The following is a 25785-nucleotide window of genomic DNA, read 5'->3' on the forward strand; positions in this document are numbered from 1 at the left end:
TTTGTTGATCAGAGTGTCGAGATCAGAGATCAGATCAAACTTCCATACAATAATGCAAAACGAGTTGGGGTGAGAGGGAGACAAATTAACTTCCGCGATGGTTTAAAATGTGGGCTATGTTTGTTCTGGAGACTCGGAGATGGTGTTTCACTGTTGACGCTGGTCGCAGCGTCCAGGCTGCATAGCACCGCTTACAGCAATGACGTGATTCAAACAAAGAATGTGGGCGGGCTGTTGCATTCTGAATACAAGGGTCTGACTTGTTACCAAAAAAAAAAAAATAGACCAAACGTGGCAAGTCACGCCAAGTCATTGCAAGTTACAACTGTCAAGTCCAAGTCGAGTCCCGAGTCAAAGGCGTGCAAGTCGAGTCGAGTCGCAAGTCCTTTCTGATCTTGAAATTTCAAGTCGCAAGTCTTCACACCGCTGACTCGAGTCTGACTCGAGTCAAAGTCACTGGACTCGAGTCCACATGTCTGCCTATTAGCATTCATTCCTTGTATTTGTCATGCTCTGAATGTTTAGGATTGTTAGAATGAAGTCTAGAAACTGTCTTGGCTGTAGTTTGTCACTAAGTTTCCTGTGTTTTAGATTCACTGTATATTTCAAAATTCCTGCTGTTTCTACCACAAATGTCCTGTTTTATGTGTAGAGCAAATAAGAGACCATTTTAAACCTTAATCAAACAATTTTCAGTCATTTTTGGCTCAGTATTTAAAGTTAAAAGTTTGTTAGATTTTGGTCATTTAATTATGCCTCGTCTGAGCCTCGAGCACCATACTGTATGTATTTCCGCCAAAAGATTGGCTCCGTACTAGTCTGGTGGTCTGGTGGTTTTCTGGGGAGCGATGTCAGGCCGGCAGGATCTGTCCGGCCAACCCTACCCTGAAAACCAGAGTTCTCAACGGGTCGGGTCAACCCGACGGGCCCCTTGGGTTCGGGTCGAAAATATAAGCATATGGCTCGGGTCGGTTCGGCCCGCGGGCTCAATCTTTTACGCCCAGTGAAAAAAAAAAAATCAGTTCTGCTGTTTACCGTGAATCATGGCGAATTTCCCCTTGATGGGTCGGTAAAGCTAGACCTATCTATGTAGGCCTGCGTAACGAAGGTCTGGAAGGCTGCTGCAATTTGTAAATCACAAGGTACCGGAACGCAAAACAAACATGACATCACAGCGATGATGAGTTGGACAGAGGTCCCGGAACGCACAGAAAAACTACATTGGCTACAATTACGCAAACGAATAAAAACGGGAAAAAAAATCTTAGATGCAATTTTAACGATATTGAGTCCCATGTCAGCTCATGGAACCATAGGCCTACTTTTGTTTCTTAATACAAGGGACGGTTGGCAATCCAATGGCTATTTTAAACAACAGCCATAGTAGCCTATTAAATGCTGTAATGACAACAACCAATATTTTTAGTTTGATCGCTAACTTTATGCTTAGTAGTCTCAGCAAATGCAGTGCATGGAAATGATGTTTTCTCCATGAGGTGAAACGAAACCGAAGTGGTCTTCTACTAGCCATATGGAAAGGACAGTGGCTTTCCAATTAGGCTATCCTTTCCCCGTATTCACACAACGTTGGCATATGCGTATTAAACGTTAAATCCACGCTTTGTTGGCGACTTTGTTGCATATAATTTGGCTAATCCGCATGTGCTGTTGCGATATGCCACTTCACTATTTAAATGGCTCGTGCACCGATGGTAAGCGAGCAGCAGCGAAGACGGCGATTTTTCCGGTAGACTTGACTTTTCACTGATTCTTGAAAGTTTGGCAAAAACATGTCCCAGCAGTAACTAAATTACTAAATTTTCACAAACAAAATGAATCCAGGTAATGGCCAAGGGGTCTGTTACACAAATACACAGTTGTTTGAAATATTTAATTGTAATTTTATTACTTTTCATGGCTATAAACCTGTCCACACCCTGTAAAAACGCCTGTCCCAAGGACTGGCATCATCATTTCAATTGACTTAAAATACAAAAATCACTAACAGAATTGAACAAAATCACCATGCTGTGGAAGACCGTATTGAAGTGGTTCTGCAGATGTGCACATAGTGCATGTAAAACAATATTTACTATTATTTTCTGATTGCTCAAAATGTGTCCAGCATATTGGTCACCACCGTCAGATTTTTTTCTAAAAGACAATAAAATCAGGTATGCACAAGGTCATTTTCATTACTGAGGACCCCTTTTCAAACCTTTAGGTCTACTGCATACTTCACCATCACTGAAGCTCCTGTAAGTTTACTATTTTGTCCTCAATTTGTTAATTTGTTTGGACACTGGTACTGTCCCAACCATAAACTGTCAACACCGTCGGATGTTTTAATAGTATTATATTACATTAATGTTAATTAATATATACTTTCTCAGAAAAGGTATGAAGCACCCAAGAAACAGAGCGAAAATGAAATGGCTAATGTGAACAAACAATGCATAATATGTAAAAGAGTGTTTTTTGTCTCACACCGTCAGATGTCACCACCGTCAGATTTTGTTCCGCTCATCATCTTGTTCCATATTTTACTAAATTGTGCTGGTTAATGAAACATTACTAGGCATGTTAGTAATAATTGTGATCCAAAATGATACTCTAGCCACCACTGAGGTGCATTTGGAGGTTTTTTTTGTCAGAAAACCTGACGGTGGTGACATCTGATGGAGTTCACCAAAAAACACGTTTTACATGTTTTTGACATGTTTTAGGAATATGCATACAATAAGTATCTACAGTTATGTTGAATTGTTAAAGTAATTCACTTTAATACAGTAAACATATGTTTTTACTTCTAATTCTGTCTGCCGCTGTTGACAAAACAAGAAAGAGCCCATTTTATGAAAAATGTTAAACATGGGGAGCTTGGGCAATACATTCACGGCACAGCTAATACCTACATCTATGCTAATACACCTCTATATTTTGGATTTGAACAACTTAAAACCTGTTTTTGCCACATTTTCAAGAACCAGTGGCCTACTTCCTAGAGAATCTAACTAATGAAGAAAAAACACATGTACAAACATACTGTGCACACACACCACCGTAAGAAGGAGTTTTGGACATTTTAAATGAATGTGCTTACAACATTTTCCTTAGGAGTTGTTGAATTATGAAAGTAATAGCCAATTTAAGCCTACAGTAATATTTGTGAAATTACAAAAAAATGTTTGTTCTATTTAGGTGTTAAGTAAGCATTGTATGACGGTACATATTTTAAGATTAGAACACATGAAACAGTATTAAAATAGAACAAAAGTGAATTTTCAACATTTAAAGGCATATGTGTGAACCAAAAAATACACATAATCACTTAAAAACTCCAGATACATATGCAACCAAATCAATACAATTTTAATTAATTGTAAATTTAATTGTGTCTGACGGTGTTGACAAAAAAACAAAAAAAAGCCTGATTTCTGAAAAAAATACAAAATGGGGAGATTGGCCTTGTGCATTTCTGAAAAGCCAAGACCTTAGTCAACAAGGATATACCATATAATTTTGTAATTCACTTTGATTTTTTCTGTCAACATTACAACCTGTTTTAGCCACTTTCTCAAGAATCAGTGTTTTCACACTGACTGTCTGCTCGCGCTGCGGTCCGGTTGAAAATCCCTCTAGCCAGTGTTTTATTTGGAGCGTGTAGGCAATATTTGAATGAAATATCACCTTGTCTTTGCTGTTTTCGTGCTCAAATTGACTTGTAAGCAACTGTCGGGTCTTGGGAGGGAAGGAAACGCGCGCACACACATGCGGAGCGCTCGCCAGCCGAGGAAGATCTCATCCTCTCACCCAGGCTATCTGTCTTTTTTGCTATGGCTGATCAATGCACCAACCGTACCCCAGGTGCCACTAGAAATTAGTATGTCCAAAACCTTGTGTGCTGACCAAAATTTTATGAAACATAATGTTTGGCACAGCCAGGCTTTCCATCTCATCCGCGCATATGAACAAACAAGGAGGGAGGGGCAACTTCACGTAGCCTACATTTAATCAGATACTCGGGATGGAAATGTAGTAAGCCTACATTTAGAAGTCAAAACAAAAGGTGGATAGATTGTTGTTGCCGTGAAGCATGAGGCGGTTATTGAAATCGCGCTGTGGATGATTCTGCTTAAATAGCAAGAACGTAAGTTTCCCCATTTCATATTATGTTTCTATTGTGGAAAATATCTTTTCACTAGGTTTTTAAGTGGGTTATGCAATTTACTGCACATAAGTGCCCTTAAAGACCCACCACAACCCGTCATTCTCCATAGGATAATGTGGGGAAACTCGACCCCCGACTTCGGGCCTCGGGCCGGGTTCGGTTAGATAATTCCAAGTGATGTGTCGGGTAACATTGGGCTTGGGCTTTAAAAGCTACGGGCCGGGTAGGGTCGGGTTGACATTTTCAGGCCCGTTGAGATCTCTACTGAAAACAGCCAATAAGCGAACAAGCGGGGGCGAAAGTGGGAGGACGCTAGTGAGGAATACATTACATTACATTTCACTTAGCTGACACTTTCATTTTATTCAAAGCGACTTAGAGTTATTATTTGTCAGCGTATTGGTTACAGTTCCTGCAGCAATGTGGGGTTAGGAGCCTGGCTCAAGGTCACTTCAGCCATGGAGATGTAGGGAGAGGTCAAGGGGGATTCGGACCTGCAACCCTCAGATTGAAAGACCAACTCTCTAACCACTAGGCCACGGCTGCCCGAGCATAAAGTAAACGTCTGCGCTATGTTGTTGTTGAGTAACTGTCTGCGATTGAGAGCTGTCCAATCATTTCAAACCATAACTGAGTGCAAACTTTGCGTCAGATCACACAACTTCCAGACCATGAATACGACATGAAATTGTAGTATTATGGGATGGTNTAGCTAGTCTAGCAGGCTAGCCTAGTCCAGCTGTCTGTGTTAGATTCAAGATTCAAGATTCAAGGAGTTTATTGTCATTGTCAATGAAGTCAACAAAATTGTGGGTGGATCAACAACACTGCGTAGGTTGAAGTAGGCCTATAGAAGTAACCAAAAAGAAGTCAAATAAAGTCTAAATTCATGAAGTATATCATGAAGTATAACAAATTAAAGTAAGTAATAGTAATAATATGAGTAATAATGAATTAATCAAGTAAATCAAACAGTAAAAAAATGAGATCCCCTCCCCACAATTCAAGGATAAAAAACCCAGTCCTGTTGATATTGATAAGGTGCACAACACACACACACACACACACACACACACACACACACACACACACACACACACACACACACACACACACACACACACACACACACACACACACACACACACGTGTATGTACACGTGTATGAATAATTAGTACTGCAAAGTGACTCCTAGAGGGCGATATTGCTCCATATTTCCTTGCTGTCTATGTGGCTGTGCACTGCTGTAGTGTTTAGTAGTAGTAGTTTAGCAATTGTTACCTCCGCCAAGGAGGTAATGTATTCGGTTGCGTTGGTTTGTCTGTCTGTCTGTCTGTTTGTTTGTTTGTTTGTTTGTCTGTTTGTCAGCAGCATTATAACTCAAAAACCAATCAACGGATTTGGACGAAACTTTGTGGGTTTGTTGGTAATGACCCAAGGATTGAATTCTGGTGGTGATTCGGATCACGAACAGGAACCAGGACTTTTTTTTAAAAGATTCTGTCAGCAGGATAACTCAAAAACTAATCAACTGATTTGGACGAAACTTTATGGAGCTGTTCGTAATGACCCAAGGAACAAGTGATTCAATTCTGGTGGTGATCCAGATCACGAACCAGAACCAGGAGTTTTCAAAAGATTCTTCACCATGTAAACACCCCCTAATGACCAGAAATTAAATTGCAGGAACACCACAAAAACAAGGCAGAAAGACTAAGGGTCTCAGCACGCCCTCTGCGAGCCGCAAATTATGCACGTCAGGAAGCGCGACCGACTGCACATGCTTGCTTTAAAAGCAGTAGACCAACACACAAAATACTGGCGGTGTCATCCAGGGGGCAGAGAGAACAACATTGTGATAAGGAAATTAGAGATGCACCGGTTCCGGATCTGGAAAAGGCAGGATAATAGGGTTTTTCACAGGATCTGGATCCGGCAGGATCTTAAGCAGTGGATCCAGTATCCGGCAGTTACCTAAAAATCAGGATCTGGTGCATCTCTAGTTTTTACGTAGCCTAGGTTTTTCAGTCAGTCTTTCAAAACCCCAATCACTGCATGGAGTGAGAGCCCTTTGGATCGGCCGTTGCAGGCAGTTTGTCAGTAAGCCAATGAGTCTTAAAAATAGTTTGAGCCAACATGATAAAAAGGGCCCACGTGTGCGAGTAGACTATGTGTTTTAACCCTTTCGTAGGATCCGGTATCCTGTTCCGGATCCGGCAGGATCTTAAGCAGTGGATCTGGTATCCGGCAGGATCCTAAAAATCAGGATCCGGTGCATCTCTAAAGGAAATTGGGAACACAGCAAGCATACCGCCAGCCTTAGGGTGTAACATAGTAAAATGTATCAAGCAGCTTCATTGGCGGAGGTCTGCGCTCTCTGAGTGCTTCTAGTTAACATAAGTCATTGGAAATACATGGACCTAGAATATTTCAGTAAATTTAATATACAAATTATATAATTATGTAGGTAAAACTACATTTATTGGACGCGAGGAGTATTCTTCCTCACGCAGGGGCACCAAAATATGTAGGGGTAATCTGCATTTATTGGACGTTAAATGTAAGGGAAGTACAGTAATGTAATTATAATTACATTAATAAGTATACAATTCTTATATAGTTCCAAATATGTAATGTGTTATTACTATATGTGAGGAATAAGAGTATAAGAAATGATGCATGAAGAGTGTGTTAAACTCTTCACGCTGGGTATCAATAATGTGTAGGTGTGTACTTATGGAATCGTCAATTGTCTAATTAATGATTGCATAAAACACGGTTCATGACCGTCTCATAAAATCATGACCATTATTGACAAATAATCTGAAGGTTTTGTGTGAATTCTTTTCTGGTTGACTTCGTAGAAATTGTTCAAATAAGACAAACACAGTTCACCACAATGTACATTTATTGTAAAAGCATCATCCGGTCATAACACTGATACAGTCAATGTGACTTGCAGGGCATAAGAACTTAGGTAAAATATACAATATATACACGGGGTATGAGAGGATGCGCTCTGTGTGTGTGTGTGTGTGTACGCTATGCGAGAGAGAGAAAGAGAGAGAGAAAAGGGGGAGGCGCGCGCTCCATGGAGCCGCGCATCTCTGGCACCGCGTGTGCCGAGCGGTGGGCGGAGAGAGAGAGAGAGAGAGAGAGAGAGAGAGAGAGAGAGAGATGTAGCCTATGTTCTATGAACTATGGCTCAAATGATTCTGCGCAGCGCTGCGCGCAGGACCGAAATATGAGATACGAGGAGGGGCGTTAAGCTTTCGGCTGATGAAGCGGGAACTTATCTTCAAGATAGAATTCAAGCTAATCAGAGAATACTGTCCTTTGTCTAAAGGCTTTACAGTATGTGTGGGGGGGAGGGGAAAAGGAGCGCTTGGCGCGCTTTTCCGACAATAGCTTACGTCCTCAACTCGATAACTCTATGGGTTAAAACACGGGTACGTGTATCTCTGTGAGTGGATAATTTACATGTGGGTGCAAGTATGCCAATCCTGCAACTACAGTAAACTAAGAATAGCGTGTGGCTATTTGTGGTGATGAGAGGGGAGAAAGAGAGAAAGAAAGGAAAGAACAGATAGAACAAAATAACCCAAAATAAAATATATCACACTCTACAAGTGTGGATATTTAAACACAACTCCTCAAAGCTATGTAACAGTCCTAACTGCATATATGCCCAATTTCAGTGCTTACTGCTTATCCTTGGTAGGAAGAGAGAGAGAAATCCTTTGATCTCTCGGGCGAGGTGGGTGTGCGCGTCTTGGTGCGCACGAGTTCCTTTTGTTCTCCAAGCGATACCACGCGGTTCTGGCGCGAGGCTGTAATATGTCCAAAAAAAAGTCTTGCCACGTATGTAATCTGATCAGGTACAGTAGGAAACAAAATGGTGTCAGTATTTTACAAAATGGCGGCCATTCGTAAAATAAGTGAAAATGAATTAAACTTTAGGGGTAATAATGCCTACAGCTCCCCCTTTTGGCTATCGAAGGGAGATTGCAGTGTCTCTTTGATAGGCACATGGCACTTTACTCCTGTTTAAGTTCATTTGTCCAAAAGTGGTAATCCAATGTTTGTCCATGTGGTAATTCCACTGTGCGCTGGAGCGCGTTATGTCCATGATGCTGTGATGTCCAAGGACGGTTCCTGTGGTGTGTCCTTTGGAAAAGTTTATGTGATGGGCATATGAATATGATCAAAGACTGTAAAGCTGCATACAAACGTAAACTCGAGGGTTTCTTTAACAGTGACCCAAGACGAGCATGGCAAGGGGTACAAACCATAACAGGCTACAAGCCCAAGAACCATCTGATGGCAGTAGACAATGAGCTTGATATGGCTAATAATTTAAATGATTTTTATTGTAGGTTTGATGCACATGATTTTAAATTAGAGCAGCACTTGATTACCTCAGAGGTTAAAGGTATGGACTGTGCAAGTATGGACATCTCTGTTGAGGATGTCAAACTGTCTTTCAGACGATCAAACCCACGCAAAGCTACTGGGCCGGATGGTGTCAGTAACAGGACTTTGAAAATGTGTGCAGAGGAGCTGGCGCAGCCCTTTCAAAAACTTTTCCAGTGGTCCATAGACACTGGTGTGGTCCCCAGTCTGTGGAAACAATCACTGATAGTCCCAGTGCCTAAAAACAACAGACCTAAAGAACTCAATGACCTGCGCCCTGTCGCACTCACATCCACTGTTATGAAATGCTTCGAAAAAATCGTGCTAAACCAACTTCTCTCTGAAGTGTCACATTTACTAGACCCCTACCAGTTTGCTTACCGGGCCAAGAGGGGGGTGGAAGATGCTCTTCTTACCCTGACGAACAATGTGCTCGAGCATCTTGAACAGCCAAAGAGTCTGGTCAAAATTGTATACATTGATTTTAGCAGTGCTTTTAACACAATTCAACCTCATTTGATGGTGAGAAAGTTATTGGACTTAGGTGTCAACCCCAGACTGATATTATGGATTAATGATTTTTTAACTGAACGTAGCCAACAAGTAAGATTTAACTCTCACATCTCCTCACTGAAAACTATTAACACTGGAGCACCACAAGGTTGCGTTATTTCACCAATTTTATACACACTGTACACTAATGACTGCCAGACATCCTCCTCAGCTCACACCTTTTTTAAATATGCGGACGACACAGCACTGGTGGGCTTTTTACATCCAAACACTTTTTCTGTTGAATGTTTTGAAAGGGAGGTTGATGGTTTTATCAGGTGGTGCACAGACAATTTTTTACAAGTGAATGTTAAAAAGACAAAAGAAATGGTGATAGATTTTAGCAAAAAGCCAATGTCCATCTCCCCATCTAAGATCAACGGTGAACAGATAGAGAGGGTTGCATCATATAAGTACCTAGGGATTGAGATGGACGACAGAATGTCTTTTAATCAATGTGCACAAAACAAATGTAAGAAGTTGCAACAGAGAATGTTCTTTTTAAGGAAGCTCAAAGATTTTAAACTAGACCGCAGTATTCTTCAATTATTTTACCAATCACTTTTACAAAGTATTTTATCATTTGGACTTATCTGTGTCTATGGCAATATGTATGTGCAGGACCACAAAAAATTGCAGCGCATCGTCAAATCAGCCAGCAGAGTGATTGGTGTTGACCAGACATCTGCAGTTGAGTTGTACAATGAGCTTATTTTAAGAAAGATGGACCAAATTTTAACTGACCCTACACATCCCCTCTACCCAAAGTTTTTAAAGAGTACTAGGTTAAATAACAGACTCCTGCAAAGAACAATCAGGACAGTAAGATACCAAAAGTCATTTGTACCCACAGCGATCAGTCTATATAACAGCAAGCCCAAAGCAACTTCAGCACCTTAGTTCGCTCACCTGGCTTAATTTATTTAATGCATTTTATCTATTTCTACACAGCACTGGTTCTACTTCTATTGTTTTTACTTATTGTTATTGTTACTTCATTTTACATCAAATGTTCTTATCCCTTATTTATTTTAATGTGGTATGTCCAGCGTCTATGTCTATGTGTTGTAGTATGTCCTGAGGAGATGTGAAATGTTGACCACTTGAGTTTCCCCCTGAGGGATAATAAAGTTTACCTTGACCTTGACCTTGACCTTGAATAGTCCATGCAGTATAGCACTCTGGGCTGAGAATGGGCATAGCACTTTGGGCAATAGATTTTATCTGTCTAGAATCTAAATTCAACAACAAACAAAATCATGAAAAATAATAAAAGAGAAGAGAGAAGAAAGAGAAGAAAGTGAAGAAAAGGCATGGTGAGGGGGAATGGTGGAACCATGTGTCAGCTAGCCTAATCTTCGTGGACACTACTGATGGCAGAGCTTTTGACGTCTGCAGCTGTCAATCACATAGCCATGTGGTCAGTGTCAGTTGTGTTGTTGTTGTGAAGCATGCCGTAGCATGAGGCGTGTATGTGTATACACTGTGGAGTGAGGTTGGAGAGATGGATGGGCTCCATCTTACCGTGTGTGAATAACAAACAAATGTAACATTGGCAAAACTATAACTAGATATATTAATGTGAGTGCATTTTACTAATGGTACTTTCGTGCTGGTTTACCATAACGCTGCTGTTAGTCAGGTTGGCGCTGCGCTGTCCTTCGGGCCCTGAAGGGTATGCTTGCCTATGCACTGTCTAAAGCATGCGTGCGTAAAATGGGATCGCATATAATAATCCTGCATAGTGTGATGGAATGTACAGTGTTGGTTAGTAGGTGGTTAACTGTGACTAAGACTTATGATGCATATTTATGGCTTTGGCGAAGTATGCAAATTTAGTCTGTGAGACTGATGTCTGAGGTTAGTCTGTTAGTCTGTCGCGCTATGGGACAGGGATGAGTCGTGCTGGACCCATCTCTGTCGCCGCTGGCGACGGTGACGCTGAGTGTGTGAATCTGGCTCGCTAGAGCTTTGGTCAGATCCATCTGACGAATCTTGGTCATTCGTATCGCGCCATGACTGTGCAGAACGGGAGTCGGACTCATGGGAACTGTGGTTAGTCCACTGGTCCTGATTATGAACAGGTTGGCGGTTGCGCCTTCTGTTTCGTTTACGCCTACGTGTGTTGTGCATAATGTGGCTGTAATGCTGATAAGGGAGCGGTCCCCCTTTCGCTATAATGTTCTGCTGGTGGTGCCATTTTGTTGGCAACAAAATGAATAACTAATTATGCTGGTAATTAATCTGTTAATTAATTTAAATTCAATTCAAAATAATCAAACTGTTAATTACAGTAATAATCAATTAATTCGGGGTTTACTAACTAACCTTTGCTGGGGTGTTAGTATGTTCTCACACTGTTGACTACTGTCCATACGCATCTGAATGTATATCTTAGCAGTTGTCTAATGCAAACAGTATTTCATCTGTATTTGTACAAGTTCTAGAAGTCATTAAACCAGTCCTCGCCAGGGGCTCCAAAATATGTAGGTAAAACTACATTTATTGGACGTGAGGAATATTCTTCCTCACGCAAGGGCACCAAAATATGTAGGGGTAATCCCACATTTATTGGACGTGAGGAATATTCTTCCTCACGCAAGGGCACCAAAATATGTAGGTAAAACTACATTTATGGATACGGGGACTATTCTTCCTCACACGGGGCACCAAAATATGTAGGTAAAACTACATTTATTGGACGCGAGGAGTATTCTTCCTCACGCAGGGGCAGCAAAATATGTAGGGGTAATCCCACATTTATTGGACGTTAAATGTAAGGGAAGTACAGTAATGTAATTATAATTACATTAATAAGTATGCAATTCTTATATAGTTCCAAATATGTAATGTGTTATTACTATGTGAGGAATAAGAGTATAAGAAATGATGCATGAAGAGTGTGTTAAACTCTTCACGCTGGGTATCAATAATGTGTAGGTGTGTACTTATGGAATCGTCAATTGTCTAATTAATGATTGCATAAAACACGGTTCATGACCGTCTCATAAAATCATGACCATTATTGACAAATAATCTGAAGGTTTTGTGTGAATTCTTTTCTGGTTGACTTCGTAGAAATTGTTCAAATAAGACAAACACAGTTCACCACAATGTACATTTATTGTAAAAGCATCATCCGGTCATAACACTGATACAGTCAATGTGACTTGCAGGGCATAAGGACTTAGGTAAAATATACAATATATACACGGGGTATGAGAGGATGCGCTCTGTGTGTGTGTGTGGATGTGTACGCTATGCGAGAGAGAGAAAGAGAGAGAGAGAAGGGGGAGGCGCGCGCTCGATGGAGCCGCGCATCTCTGACACCGCGTGTGCCGAGCGGTGGGAGGAGAGAGAGAGAGAGAGAGAGAGAGAGAGAGATGTAGCCTATGTTCTATGAACTATGGCTCAAATGATTCTGCGCAGCGCTGCGCGCAGGACCGAAATATGAGATACGAGGAGGGGCGTTAAGCTTTCGGCTGATGAAGCGGGAACTTATCTTCAAGATAGAATTCAAGCTAATCAGAGAATACTGTCCTTTGTCTAAAGGCTTTACAGCCCCCATACTCAAATAGCGGCGGCCCGCGGGCCATCTATTTGTGGCCCTCGAATAATTTTGAAAAATTAAAAAAAAAAAAACATTTTTTTTTTTTTTAGGTCCGATCGCGCTGCCGGCTCTTATTTTGAAATCGCGCCACAGACGCTAGGAAGACGCGTGCCGTGCCCCGCCCCCTCAATCAGTTTCTCCCTGCAGGCTCCAAACAGAAGTGACTACAAGGGTGGGTTGTTGTGAGGTAGACTACAGAAGGGGAGGACGGTATCAGAACTTGTAAATAAATAATTTACAAAGTTCTCTTTGCCTCGTTTTTGAAAGTAATGGTCCACATTTCATTGCAAACAGTGTGTTAGGACTTCGAATTGGTTTAGCACTAGCTGTAGCTAGTTGCTAACACAAATGAAGGCAAATTGTGTTTGAGCTCTGCTGGCAGCTAACTAGTGGTAGCCTACTTAAAAACGAATTGCTTGATAAACTTTTCACACTTATAAACAGTCCCCAAATAGTTCATTTGGAATGCTAAGGGACTGTTCGTAATTTACCGGGGGGGGAGGGCTGGTGCGTAGGGGGGGGAGGGCCATGATGAAAAAAAAATAGGTGGAGGGGAGGGCCATGGCAAAAAAAATCGGAGTTAGGGGAGGGCCATGGGGAAAAAAAACGAATTTATTTTATTTTTATTTATTTTTTTAAATAATAATATAAAATGCTTTGAAACACATCGTTTTGCGATGCAAGGTCCCGGTGCATACTATAGCACTGAAGTGTGTATCTGTAGTCAAAAGACTATCAGGTGCAGCTACTGAAGATTGCCCGCGCTGACTCTCTTTCACTGTAGGCCTATTGCTAGTGCTACGGGAACATTGAGCATCATAGAAAATGCCCGTGAGCAAATAACTAGCTGAGGTGAACTATATGGGCTTAACAGTTTGGGAAGTTTTGACAACAAATTGGATGGGCATTTCCAGAGGAATTTTGGAGAGGTGTTGTAGTCAACTGGTGGTCACAGCCTCTGGTAAGTCATGATTTTATTTATTGGCACTGCCGTGTGCTTACATCTTTGTTCAAAAAACTTTTAGACCCCAACCAGACCGGAACAGTACCTAGGCCTAGACGTACTTTGGTAGAACGGTGCAGTGACGCGGGAGATACGTTTGTTTTGTTTAGCTTGTGGTGTCAAGGTAGTAATAAAAGTGGTATTAACGGCGATGTGTTGGCCATGCATCATATACGGTCTTGAAACCATTGGAGGAGCTAACTTGTTGTGAAGAGAAGTCTCATCACTTTGGTGAACAAAAACGGACCAACTAAGCAAGGAATTGTGTAGCCTACATTTAAAGCGTGACGGGAGAAGAATGTCACCAAAGTTGTGCATCGTGTCAGGTAAGAAGTGACTTTTGTTTCTTGCTGTGGAGATTGGATTCGTAGAAGCGTGTATTGGTATGCTAGGTCTTGCCTGTTGCTGGTGAAGTAGTCTAGTTTAGCCTCGGAGTTGGCTATGGGGTGAATCTGAAGGAGAGCACAGCCGATGGTGTGCCTGGCTTGTCTATCATCACAGTTGTCAAAGTTGAATTGCCGCGGTGTGTAATGGCTGTGCTATTGTTGGATGTTTTGGAATGTTGTACTGGTTCTGTTTTGGCAATTTGTTCCATTTTGCTGATTTGACCACCATAGCACCACCTATTAATGCGTCTTAAATATGGCCTACGTTAAATGCAAACTAAAGGTGGCTTTCTCACTCTCCCTGCGCTTAGCCTACTTCTTGCTCCGATCACATCCCGAACTCTTTGGCCGTCAGAGTGTAATCACATTCGGGAAGGTAGAGCTATGCCTGTGTGTGTGCGTGTGTGCTTTTATGCGCGGTCTGGGAGACAGGGGTCCTGATCGAGATGCACCTTGAGATCCACAGTCGCAATTGCAAGAAAATCTAAATTATTTGAAAGCCCGGTCACCTTTCACGAGTGCATCGCATAGCCTAGTCAAAGCATTTCTTCTAATTTCACACATTGCACACTGCCCATGCTGAAGAGACAAACTGTCAAGGCAGCGCGATTTGCTCTTGAACACGCCCTCACCTCCACATCAGGTGCGCGTTTCCCTTCCGCAAGAAGAACTTAATAATGTCAAAGTGAGATGTTAAAAAAAAAAGTTAAATCTACCCATCCTTGTTTAGGCTACATAAAACATGAGGAAGTTATTCAGATGTGATTCGCCATTCCTCACCCTAAAATTGATTAGAACGCAGGAAATTGCGTCTAAAAAACAGAGCACAGCACCCCCTGGTCAAAACCAGTTCCTGCGTCCCTGGCTTCGCTACTGTGCTGAACATGTAAAACGTACTTTGTGAAAGGCGCTACTTGTCGAGCAGGGAAATATTGAAGCTGCGGTGGGGAAAGTCTCTCCACTTTGTAGTTTACAGTAGTAACAACTCGGACATTGGTATTGAAATGGAAGTTTTTATTATTATCATTATTATTATTAATAATATTTTTACTTAACACGTAAAAACAATAGTGAAGCCAATTTGTCTTGGTGACAGTGGAGTTAAAAGGCATCCTATGCAGCCGCAGAGGTAGATTCTAGCGGCTTCTCATAGGTATCCACTGATATCGATAGCACATAATAGTGCAGACAACCGCCCTTGATGTAGGCTACTCTGACTGTTCTCATGATGGTTGTTCATCTACCAATTTTATTTATTTTTTTACCTGTAGGGGGAGGGCCATGGGAAAACAAAATTGAAGTGGGGGGAGGGCCATGGGGAAAAAATTGAGGTGGGGGGGGGGGGGGGGGCCATGATTTTTTTTTTTGACCGGACTTCCAGCGCACCAGCCCTCCCCCCCCGGTAAATAACGTACAGTCCCTAAGCCCCTCTTAAGACTACAAACAAAGTTATGAGCAACTTGACAATTTATTATTGGCTGTTGCATGTAATCAACATTGCATCAAATGTGCCATTTTCTTGTTGGCAAAACCTGAGGTGTCCTCCTCTTTGCTGGGTCCATGATATTATTGCATTATGCAGTATTTATGTGAGAGCTGCATAAACAAAGTCATCATATGCAACATTTGTTTGAAAAGTGTTATCTTCAGGCTTATTGGTTTTCTCACTAAGAAATAAATATTTATGGATGTAGTCTGCAAATATAGGCTAACAAATAATCTTGTGTTAAAAAAAAAATGAAGGGTGGCAATGAGAGCACGGCAGGCACCTCACCCAACAGTGCTCCAGGAAAATGCAGGCCAGGCCCTGTAGTCGTATGAGAGAATTTCCCCCCCATCCTGTCACTGGTTTTGTGCTTACAAAGGCCTTGTCATTTTTTGTTATGTTTTTTTTTTTGGGGGGGGGGGGGTCGTGGCTCGTGTTGGCCCTTTAATGGGAGAAATTTTGAAAAACTGGCCCTCGGGGACTTTTAATTGAGTATCCCTGCTTTACAGTATGTGTGGGGGGGAGGGGAAAAGGAGCGCTTGGCGCGCTTTTCCGACAATAGCTTACGTCCTCAACTCGATAACTCTATGGGTTAAAACACGGGTACGTGCATCTCTGTGAGTGGATAATTTACATGTGGGTGCAAGTAGTAGTAGTAGTAGTACTTTATTGTCCCCATGGGGCAATTTTGTTTGCAGTACAGACGCTGGCACATGAGACACAGACAGGTATAACAAAGCAACAGACAGAACAAAACAAAACGAAACCAAAACAAGACAGACCTGCATACACTATACTATACACCAAAGCTGATGGATTAAGACATCACCTCGTTGAGTGCCTTAATAGCCTGAGGGATAAAAGAAAACCTTGACCTGTTTTTAGACAGGAAGGGGGGACAAAAGCGGCGTCCAGATGGCAGTAGTTGAAAGCAAGAAGACAGTGGATGTGTGTACTGTTCAATTATTTTGTCTGCCTTTTTTAGCAGTCTGTCCTTGTAGAGACTCTCCATGCTTGGCAGAGGGATCCTGAGAAGTTTGCTGGCAGTTGTGACCGTCCTCCTGACCACCTTTATGCAAGTATGCCAATCCTGCACTACAGTAAACTAAGAATAGCGTGTGGCTATTTGTGGTGATGAGAGGGGAGAAAGAGAGAAAGAAAGGAAAGAACAGATAGAACAAAATAACCCAGAATAAAATATATCACACTCTACAAGTGTGGATATTTAAACACAACTCCTCAAAGCTATGTAACAGTTCTAACTGCATATGCCCAATTTCAGTGCTTACTGTTATCCTTGGTAGGAAGAGAGAGAATTCCTTTGATCTCTCGGGCGAGGTGGGTGTGTGCGTCTTCGTGCGCACGAGGTCCTTTTGTTCTCCGAGCGATACCACGCGGTTCCGGCGCGAGGCTGCAATATGTCCAAAAAGTCTTGCTTCGTTGAACGGGGAAAAGGAAGGGTATTTCGTTGTGTAATCCGATTGTCTTTGCGGTGCCGTCCTGCGAAGGTCCAGTGAGAAGGGCGGGTGCACGTAGGTCCGTTCCACGCGTAGTCACTATACCGGCTGTCCACTCTCTTGGGGAACAGACCATCAGGCTCAGCCGAGTCTTCGTAGACTCTAGGCGAGGTTCTTGATCTCGGTACTAGTAAAAGATTAACAATTGTCCGTACAAAAGTTATCCTATAGCGCGTGAGTTCCTCGTGTGTCCTGACTCACTGCTCTCCTAGCAGTGTCCGCAAAAGTCAAATGCAATACAAACGAAAACCGGTTGAAGGAAGAAATATATCGACCGTAGTGTTAACCTGGCCAAGATAACTTACAGTTTCTAAAATAGACGTCCCTCTAAGGAGACGGGTCTCGACACGTCTCACATCTCGATGGAGGAAGTCGGGCGTCCGGCCTAGGGCGTCGGGCTTAGGGGAAATAAAAATAGCTTCATACCTTTACCTGGGCTTTATACATACGGGGCGGGGCTGAGCCACGTATGTAATTTGATCAGGTACAGTAGGAAACAAAATGGTGTCTGTATTTTACAAAATGGCGGGCATTCGTAAAATAAGTGGAAATGAATTAAACTTTAGGGGTAATAATGCCTATAATTATACAAATATACACATAATGATTATTTTCACTTTGATCTATTTTCACCTTCAGTTTATTTTTTACTGACAAATGAAAACTGTTAGATCTACCATGAGTGCCCTTACTGGTTAACTACTACATACACCCACCCTTTTGAAGAAACAATGTCAAAGTAGAAGGGAGGCAAGATGTCTTTATTTTGACAGTGGTATCACCAGTATGGATTGACTCTGAGAAAGGCGCAGGTGCGCCGAAACGTCAGCCATTTTGTGCACCAATATAATATATTTTTTAAGTTGCTGAGTGCTCCAGTCATCCCTGGGTCTAATCACTGTGAAGCAGCCCAGCTTGTCTTTATACTGCTGTCCTCGGCGGTGAGCACCACAAAGGCTGAAGCGCAGACATCCCCTCTTACAAATATACACATATTCAAGGAGATTCCACTTAATTTAGAACATGGTACAATATGCTTTGGTGTAACTTGCTATATTGCCAGACATCACCATTAAAAACTCGGTTTGCATAATCATTTTGTCCTGTGTGTTGACTGACACACCAAGGAGATACCAACATCTAGTTCATAATTTTTACTGCAATTATTTTTAGTCATTAGTAATTATTGCAATTATAAGTGTTTTTTTTTCCCCAATAACATCAAAGTAATGTTATCGTTCAAATAATGACGGGGGTGGGGGGGGGGGGGGGGGGGGGGGGGGGGGGGCGGGGGATCCTACCGGATCCTACAAAAGGGTTGAAACATATAGTCTACTCGCACACGTGGGCCCTTTTTATTACGTTGGCTCAAACTATTTTTAAGACTCATTGGCTTACTGCCATACTACCTTCAACGGCCACTTCCAAAGGGCTTTCACTCCATGCAGCGATTGGGGTTGTGAAAGACTGACTGAAAAGCCTAGGCTACGTAAAAAGTAGAGATGCCCCAGATCCTGATTTTTAGGTAACTGCCAGATACCGGATCCACTGCTTAAGATCCTGCCGGATCTGGAAAGCCTGAAAAACCCTATTATCCTGCCGGATCCGGAACCGGATCTTGGATCCTGTACATCTCTAATGATTACTATGTGATCAAACCAAGGCGTAGGCTACATACAGTACATGCAAGCATACACATGACTACTGTCTATTTTTTACTGCATTAATATACATACATTGGCGTGTCATTATATAGTTCCACAGATGCTTTATTTTACTTTAAATCTATTATTCTGAAGTATTCAGGACATTTCTAACCCTTATTTCAGACTGTCTGGTTGTCAGATCTCACACAAGGGCTGTTCTTTCCTGATCTCCGCAATGAAGTCAAACCCCTCCTACCTGAAAGAAGTAGATCTCAGCTACAATCACCCAGGAGACTCGGGTGTCAGAGAGCTCACAGACAGACTGAATGATCCAAACAATAATCTACAGACACTCAGGTGAGTGCTGGGTGTTTCTTCCATCATAAGATAGGTGTGTGTGTGTGTGTGTGTGTGTGTGTGTGTGTGTGTGTGTGTGTGTGTGTGTGTGTGTGTGTGTGTGTGTGTGTGTGTGTGTGTGTGTGTGTGTGTGTGTGTGTGTGTGTGTGTGTGTGTGTGTGTTTAATGTGTTTATTCTTATATGATTCTTATATAGATTCTTATATGTACATTTATATGTAGGAATATATATATATACAGTATATATATATATCACCCCACTTGTGGTTTAGAACATTCTACTCTGAGGCTGGCTGACTCAGCTGAGGTATGACGGGGCTGATTAGCGTATGTGAAAGATCGGCCCTGGCTGGGCCACAGCTAAGCCTGGGGGGTGGGTACTTTGCCTATACAGTCGGTCCCCCTACAATGCACACCCTTTACCGAGGTAATGCCACGTCATCCACCTCGGTACGTACCGGGCCTAGCTGCAGTGTACCCAAACAACCGCCGGGTGGCACTTGGGAGCGCTCGCTATACAGCGCTTGCTGTACTTGGTAGCGCATGTTCAGGTTTGTATTGAGAGATCAATGACCCAATAACCCATAATCCAGAAGGATTTTAAAAAACTGTATATACAGTAGCGGCCGGTGGCTGGGGAAACAGGCAGGGCAGAAATTTTGGCGATCAAGTCCATAATAATTAAATCAATACGGTATAATTTACGAGTTTCATTGCGTGTGTAGGCAAGACAGGAGAGCGTTTTCCCATAGTGTTTGGTGTGTTAGTAAAACTCCACCTCCCGTGATACACCGCACTTATCAGGCATGCGTTATCTGTTCAACTTCTGTTCTGAAGAAAGCTGTTTTTGACAGTTCTCTCCACGCAGCTAGTTCTCTTGCTCATTTAAGCAGAGTGACTGCATACACATGTTAAGACATTACAAGAAAAATGCTTTGTCTGCTCGCGGAGTTGGAGTTTGCGACAAGCAACACGACACATATGCACTCCACGCAACCGGTCAGCAACAGCAACCAGGAAAAGGCTAGCACAGCACAGCATCTCGCCTTCGCCGTTCGTACATTACATTGATGCAACCAAAGCCCTGCAACACTATTCAATTCAGTCAGTCGTCCCCTTGCTGCCGGTTTAAATGCACCACAGAACCAAATGCCATCAATACCGGGGAAGGACGTGACTATTTTCGAAACGAGTAGCCATGGTTAAAACTTAACAGGGGAGCTCATCAACAGACTCGCTCCTGTTCTGCAATGCTAGGCAGGACCGGGTGCAAGTGTATTTTTTAGCTTTTTCGGGGACACAGCAGACAATACTGAGCATAAATGAAGCTGTCAACAACATCCCAAGCTCAATAAGCTCAGATATTTCATTAAATAACTTCCAGTTTCCCTATTTCACAAAGACTTATAATCCCTCACACTTTGTTTTAAACTAAGCCCAACGCAGCTTCTCAGAGAATGTCGTCAACTAGTCGGCTAGTCGTGGGAGTAGCAGCAGCATACTTTACGAAGCTACACATTTGCTTGCTGTCTCAACATTGCAAGCCCTCAAATTTCATTAAATAACAGACAGTTACCCATTATGCAAAGACTTCGGTCATAAAACCTTAGACTTTGCAATAGCAAATATACAAACTGTACCTACCCCAAACGTGAATCCTTCACCAGCCAACACATATCCTTCGTCAAATCCGACATGGTTATCCGTTTAATCCACCGATTTTGTGAGGGAAATTTGCGGCAATGGAGTTAATAAAATCCCACAGGTTAGAGATGAGCGGAGTAATATGTTTGCTGTGTCTTTTTTTCAAAGCAGGCAGGGCCACCGTGTCATTGGTCAGGGCAGATCATACATCTGCCCTGATAGCGTCCATAAAGTCGCGCTTATGTTATGATATTATGCTAAGTAGGCTACAGTGCTAATTTTGTAGAATGGGATCGGGGCGAGGGGGCCGGGCTTAGCTGAGGCGCTGAGAAATCTGCCCAGGCCAGTGGCCATAGACCCTAACGTTAAACAGCCACACTAGGTGTAAACTAGACTTCTCAACAAAAATAAAACCCGATTCCACTCGCAATCGTCACAAACTACAACATTGATGTAATACGATTCCCAGTGTGATTGAGGTTGCAATACATATTTTATCTACAATTTCTGAATGGATCTACTTTTCTCAGAGGAAGAGTCTTTGGGGGGGCACTGCCCATCTGCCCTTAATGAACTGGCCGCGCCTGTGTATATATCCCTATACTGCACGGTGTTGCCATATGGCAACATACCATTCTTTTGGCATTTTCTGGTATTTAAATATAAATAATAGACACTGATTGGTTTTCATATTGAAACTGTGGCCTTGTTTTATCCAATTATGTGGTTTGTTGGCATCACATGACACCACACACTGCCCCAGGCTCGCTCTTTCCCTCACTGTACATGAGTGTGTCTCCTTGACAGATTGCTCTGCCATTGGCCAAGATATTTCACAGTTTTTGCAATATTTACAAAATTTTAAAAAATATTGGGATGATCTGTGGTTAGTCATGATCTGTTTTCACCATTTGTTTTGTTTTCAACTAAAATTATTTCCTTTTTATGTTGAAAAATAGGTATGTTGCCATACGGCAACATTGTGCGGTAATGGAACAAGACGGTCAATAGGGAAAGTGTATTGATACAAATACCCAATTCTAATTGATTGATTAATTGATTTATTTATTGATTGAATGATTGATAACTGATAATATTTATAATTAGTGCAAATGGCAGTCTGTAATGATCATTTAAAAATGTTATAATAGGTGTACAGAACTGTTTTATGAGCTTTCACTCTGAGTACATGCAGAAAAGCGAACAAGGCCTATGCAGCCTCCCCAGACTGCCAGAGGTATACCACAAAAATCCCCAAACCCCAGATTAGAGCATAAAGCTACGGTCATCTTGACCATTTTAAGCCTCCAAAATGTGTTGACTTCATTTGTCTGTTATAAATAGGCTAATTAACACACAACGTTTGTGCAAATCTGTCAACCCGATCAAAAATTATTGTACAAAGTCAACCATTTTGAAAGTCAGCCATTTTAAAAGCATAATCTCCAAATTTCAAACAGCTCATAAACCAATTATATTATTAACACACAAGATTTACTGCAAATCCAAGCACCCATTGAAAAGTTGTGGCGTAAACAAAAGGTAGGCCGTCTCGAAAGATTGCCAACATCAAAGTCAGCCATCTTGAAAGTCAGATATCTTGAAAACACTAGCCTCACAATTTTACATGGCTTATTTACTCATTATAGAGTGTTATCACACAAGGTTTAGTGTAAATCCAAGCATCCATTCAAAAGTTATGACAAATAAACTGTTGGTTATGTTGAAAGATGCCTGGCCCGCAAATCGGCCATCTTGAATGTCGGCCATCTTGAAAGTGTTGGCTTCCGAAATTAAATCAGTTCATGTACATATTATAGACAGTTACCATACACATTTTTGTGCAAATCTATGCACAGATATTGTGTTAATACCTAATATATTCATTGGTGGTTGGTCAACGTAATACCACTGAAATACAGTTTTTCGGGGATATAATAAACAGTATTCCCCTTTTCTCTCAATGGCAAAAATGTGTTAAATAACTCCCTTGAACTTGTGGGTAAACGTTCAATGTTTTTCTGAGATAAAAACAATTAAATTTCTATAAAATAATCCATAATGTTGTATGACCCTTGTTTGGTCTTGGAGTAAAAATGTACACTGGATCCTTTCCGTAACTGCACAATGTTGCCATATGGCAACAAACCTAAAAGTACCCCCCCAAAAAACTTTTTTTTGAAAAAAATTGCAAATATGTCTTAAGAAGTTCATTTTATGTGACAAAAACCACAGCAAGATTTTTTTCCATGATGGGATAATAATGTGTGCAGTATAGGGTTAAATATATATATATATATATATATGATATCTCTCTCTCTCTCTTTCTCTCTCAATACACATTCACTCACGCGCACACACAGGTGCGCACACATAGACATACACATACACATACACACACACTCTCTTTCTCTCTCTCACTCTCTCTCTCTCTCTTGTTCATATCAGATAACCATAGCACAGAGTGGTGAAGAAGCGCAAATGTGTTGGCAACATTTATTACCATATGGAATATTTTAGACGATGTTGACGGCATATTAGGCTAATATGCTCATATTCACCAGCACGGACCGATTCAGCAGATAACGACATGCCTAATTAAATTGTGTGAGAACACCTCCAGGAAGTAGGAAGAGTCATAAAAAGAATAAATAGCCTAATGAATTTTCTTTTTTTTATGATGATCGGATGAATTGCCATTAATGTGCAAGCTCTATGTGTAGACCTAAATTGAGTGTAGCCACAAGCCCCAATACCGATTCTCGCATCGCAAGATTTGAAACGTCTAATATTGCAACTTCAAACTTGTTTTCTGGATGTGGATACTTTTTTCGTTTGGTAAAAATTACGGAGAGTGCAATAGGGGGCCTAAACCTCACCGCAGTAACCTACAGCGCCGCGTTTGAGCGTTTAAGCGTTGGCTATTTATCTTACATCGCCAACAGCTGGGGCGATAACCTAACCTACACTTCCGTAATGAATTTAATGTTGTCACATTGGCAAAAAATTAGCAAGCGATTGATATTGCTGTTTTCGTGCTCAAATTAAGTGTAAGCAACTGTCGGGGTACAGGCGCACACATGCGGAACTCTAGTAGCCATAACCAACAGAACAGATGTCACGTGTCAGATGTCACATCCCCACCTGCATTTTTTGCTGTTTGCTATGACTAATCAATGCACTGAGTGTAGTGTAGGCCTATGCCATTAAATTATGCCCAAAAAGTATGCCTATGCCAAAACATTTTTAAACTAAACAATGTCTGCGCAGCCAGGGATTCTCTCTCTCTCTCTCTCTCTCTCTCTCTCTCTCTCTCTCTCTCTCTCTCTCTCTCTCTCATTCACTCACTCACACACACACCCGCGTGTTCATATAGGCTAGGAGAGGACGTTAATTTGCAAGGGACTACTAATTTGTGACTTGAAGTTGACGTGATATGTGAATAATTACGCTATGCAACAGGCATATTTAGCCGCCCATTGAAAGGCGCGTAGCCTACTCATTTTTGTGCTCATCTTATTGTGGTAGCCTGAATGTGACTGTCGTGCCGAAAAGCGAGTCCCTGCCAGAACAAGAGTGCCCTCATTGAAACCAATGTCATTTTTTGAGAGAAAAATATACTAATTTTTGCAGAATGAATTACATAATATATGAACTAAAATATGCTTATGAAATATTACTCGTCCTCCACTTAATATGAGCTATTTGACTGAAACCGCAACATTTGTTATGACAATTATTCGATTCCTTTATGGAAATAATAGCCTACTGAAATTGTAACCAGCTCTTTGTAGCCTAATTCTTCCAGAAGGAATGCAGATGCTTTATGGATATGCTTTCCATCCATGCACTCTCCGTGCAGGGGTGGTGGAAAGACACCAAACGTGCCATCACCATCCCCCCGGACCCACGAAACCCACTGCGCTCCGAAGTTGAATTCCTTTTACTACTTTATTGCTATGTGTGCATAAAGCGCATGTTCGATTTGCTGTGCTACGACCAGTAGCCTCGACGTGTCTGTCTTTTCTTTTCCTTCTTTCAATATTTAGTAGGCTAACATATGTTTAAGCCTAAAAATATAATAAATAAATAGAAATAATTTGGTATCCATGTCTGGTTAGCGTCTATTTGTGGTCTTTGGTTCTCCGCACCATCTTATGACAATGTTGAACAATGTTGAACAAAAAAAACGGATCCACACACGTCATACTCTTTTATTACCTCATATTGTTTTTATTGTATTGATTTTTAATTCTGTGTATAAACAAATAAACGTAGGCTAAACTTTCAGTAAGAGTGAAAATTTATTTTACAAGTAGGCCTACAGAGTTTTAGTAGACAATGCCTATACAGCAGCCTTTACAAGTTGCCTAATGTAGGCTACACTGCAGATAAAGACAGCAGAAAACATCCTTTCTGCCCAGCTTAACCAGAATTGCGTTCCGTCCCTTTCGCTGTGTCTCCTGCGACTCGGTCTGTTGTTTGTGCAGTAGTGCGCTGTTTCCCTTCACCTATCAGTGGGCTCACCACCTAGATCGATGATTTGGTCGATGACTGTAGGCCTATACAGGTGACTGGACACTTAAAATACTTTGTAAGGATTTATTTTTAGGCATAGCCTACTTAGATTTTTTTGAATGCCGCCTTTGTCCTGAGTGAATTCTGAATCAAGACCAGACTGCGTTGCTGCCACCCTTGTTGAGTCACTAGCCAACTGCACTTTTTGCACCATGGGATTTACTGTATGGACACGGGAGTAAGGACATTGAAGTAGGGTAGGCTAGGCCTACACCTGGACACTTAAAAGACTTTGTAAGGATTTATTTTTAGGCATAGTTTGATTTTTTGAACACCTTTTTATTGATCTATGTTTTTATTGCATTTGTGTAGTGGAAAGTGCGCACATCCAGCAAAAAAGCATCAGCAGGTGCCAAATCAAAAAACTGTCACATGTAGGAGCGGGAAAGTTTGCAAAAGACTTAATTTATTAGGAGCAACG

At 41.6% G+C, this 25785-nt stretch overlaps 1 protein-coding gene across 1 annotated transcript in view; it reads left to right on the forward strand.

Annotated features, from left to right (window-relative positions):
- Positions 1-18798: 18798 nt before the first annotated feature.
- LOC134452969 (stonustoxin subunit beta-like) overlaps positions 18799-25785 on the forward strand; it is a 60639-nt gene continuing 53652 nt past the window's right edge. Inside the window, exon 1 of the mRNA XM_063203676.1 lies at positions 18799-19142. Within this exon, the coding sequence (XP_063059746.1) occupies positions 19021-19142 (122 nt within the window). The 5' untranslated portion in view covers positions 18799-19020. The remainder of the gene's footprint in view (positions 19143-25785) is intronic.

This window comes from Engraulis encrasicolus, chromosome 1 (assembly GCF_034702125.1).
Source record: "Engraulis encrasicolus isolate BLACKSEA-1 chromosome 1, IST_EnEncr_1.0, whole genome shotgun sequence".
NCBI lineage: Eukaryota > Metazoa > Chordata > Actinopteri > Clupeiformes > Engraulidae > Engraulis > Engraulis encrasicolus.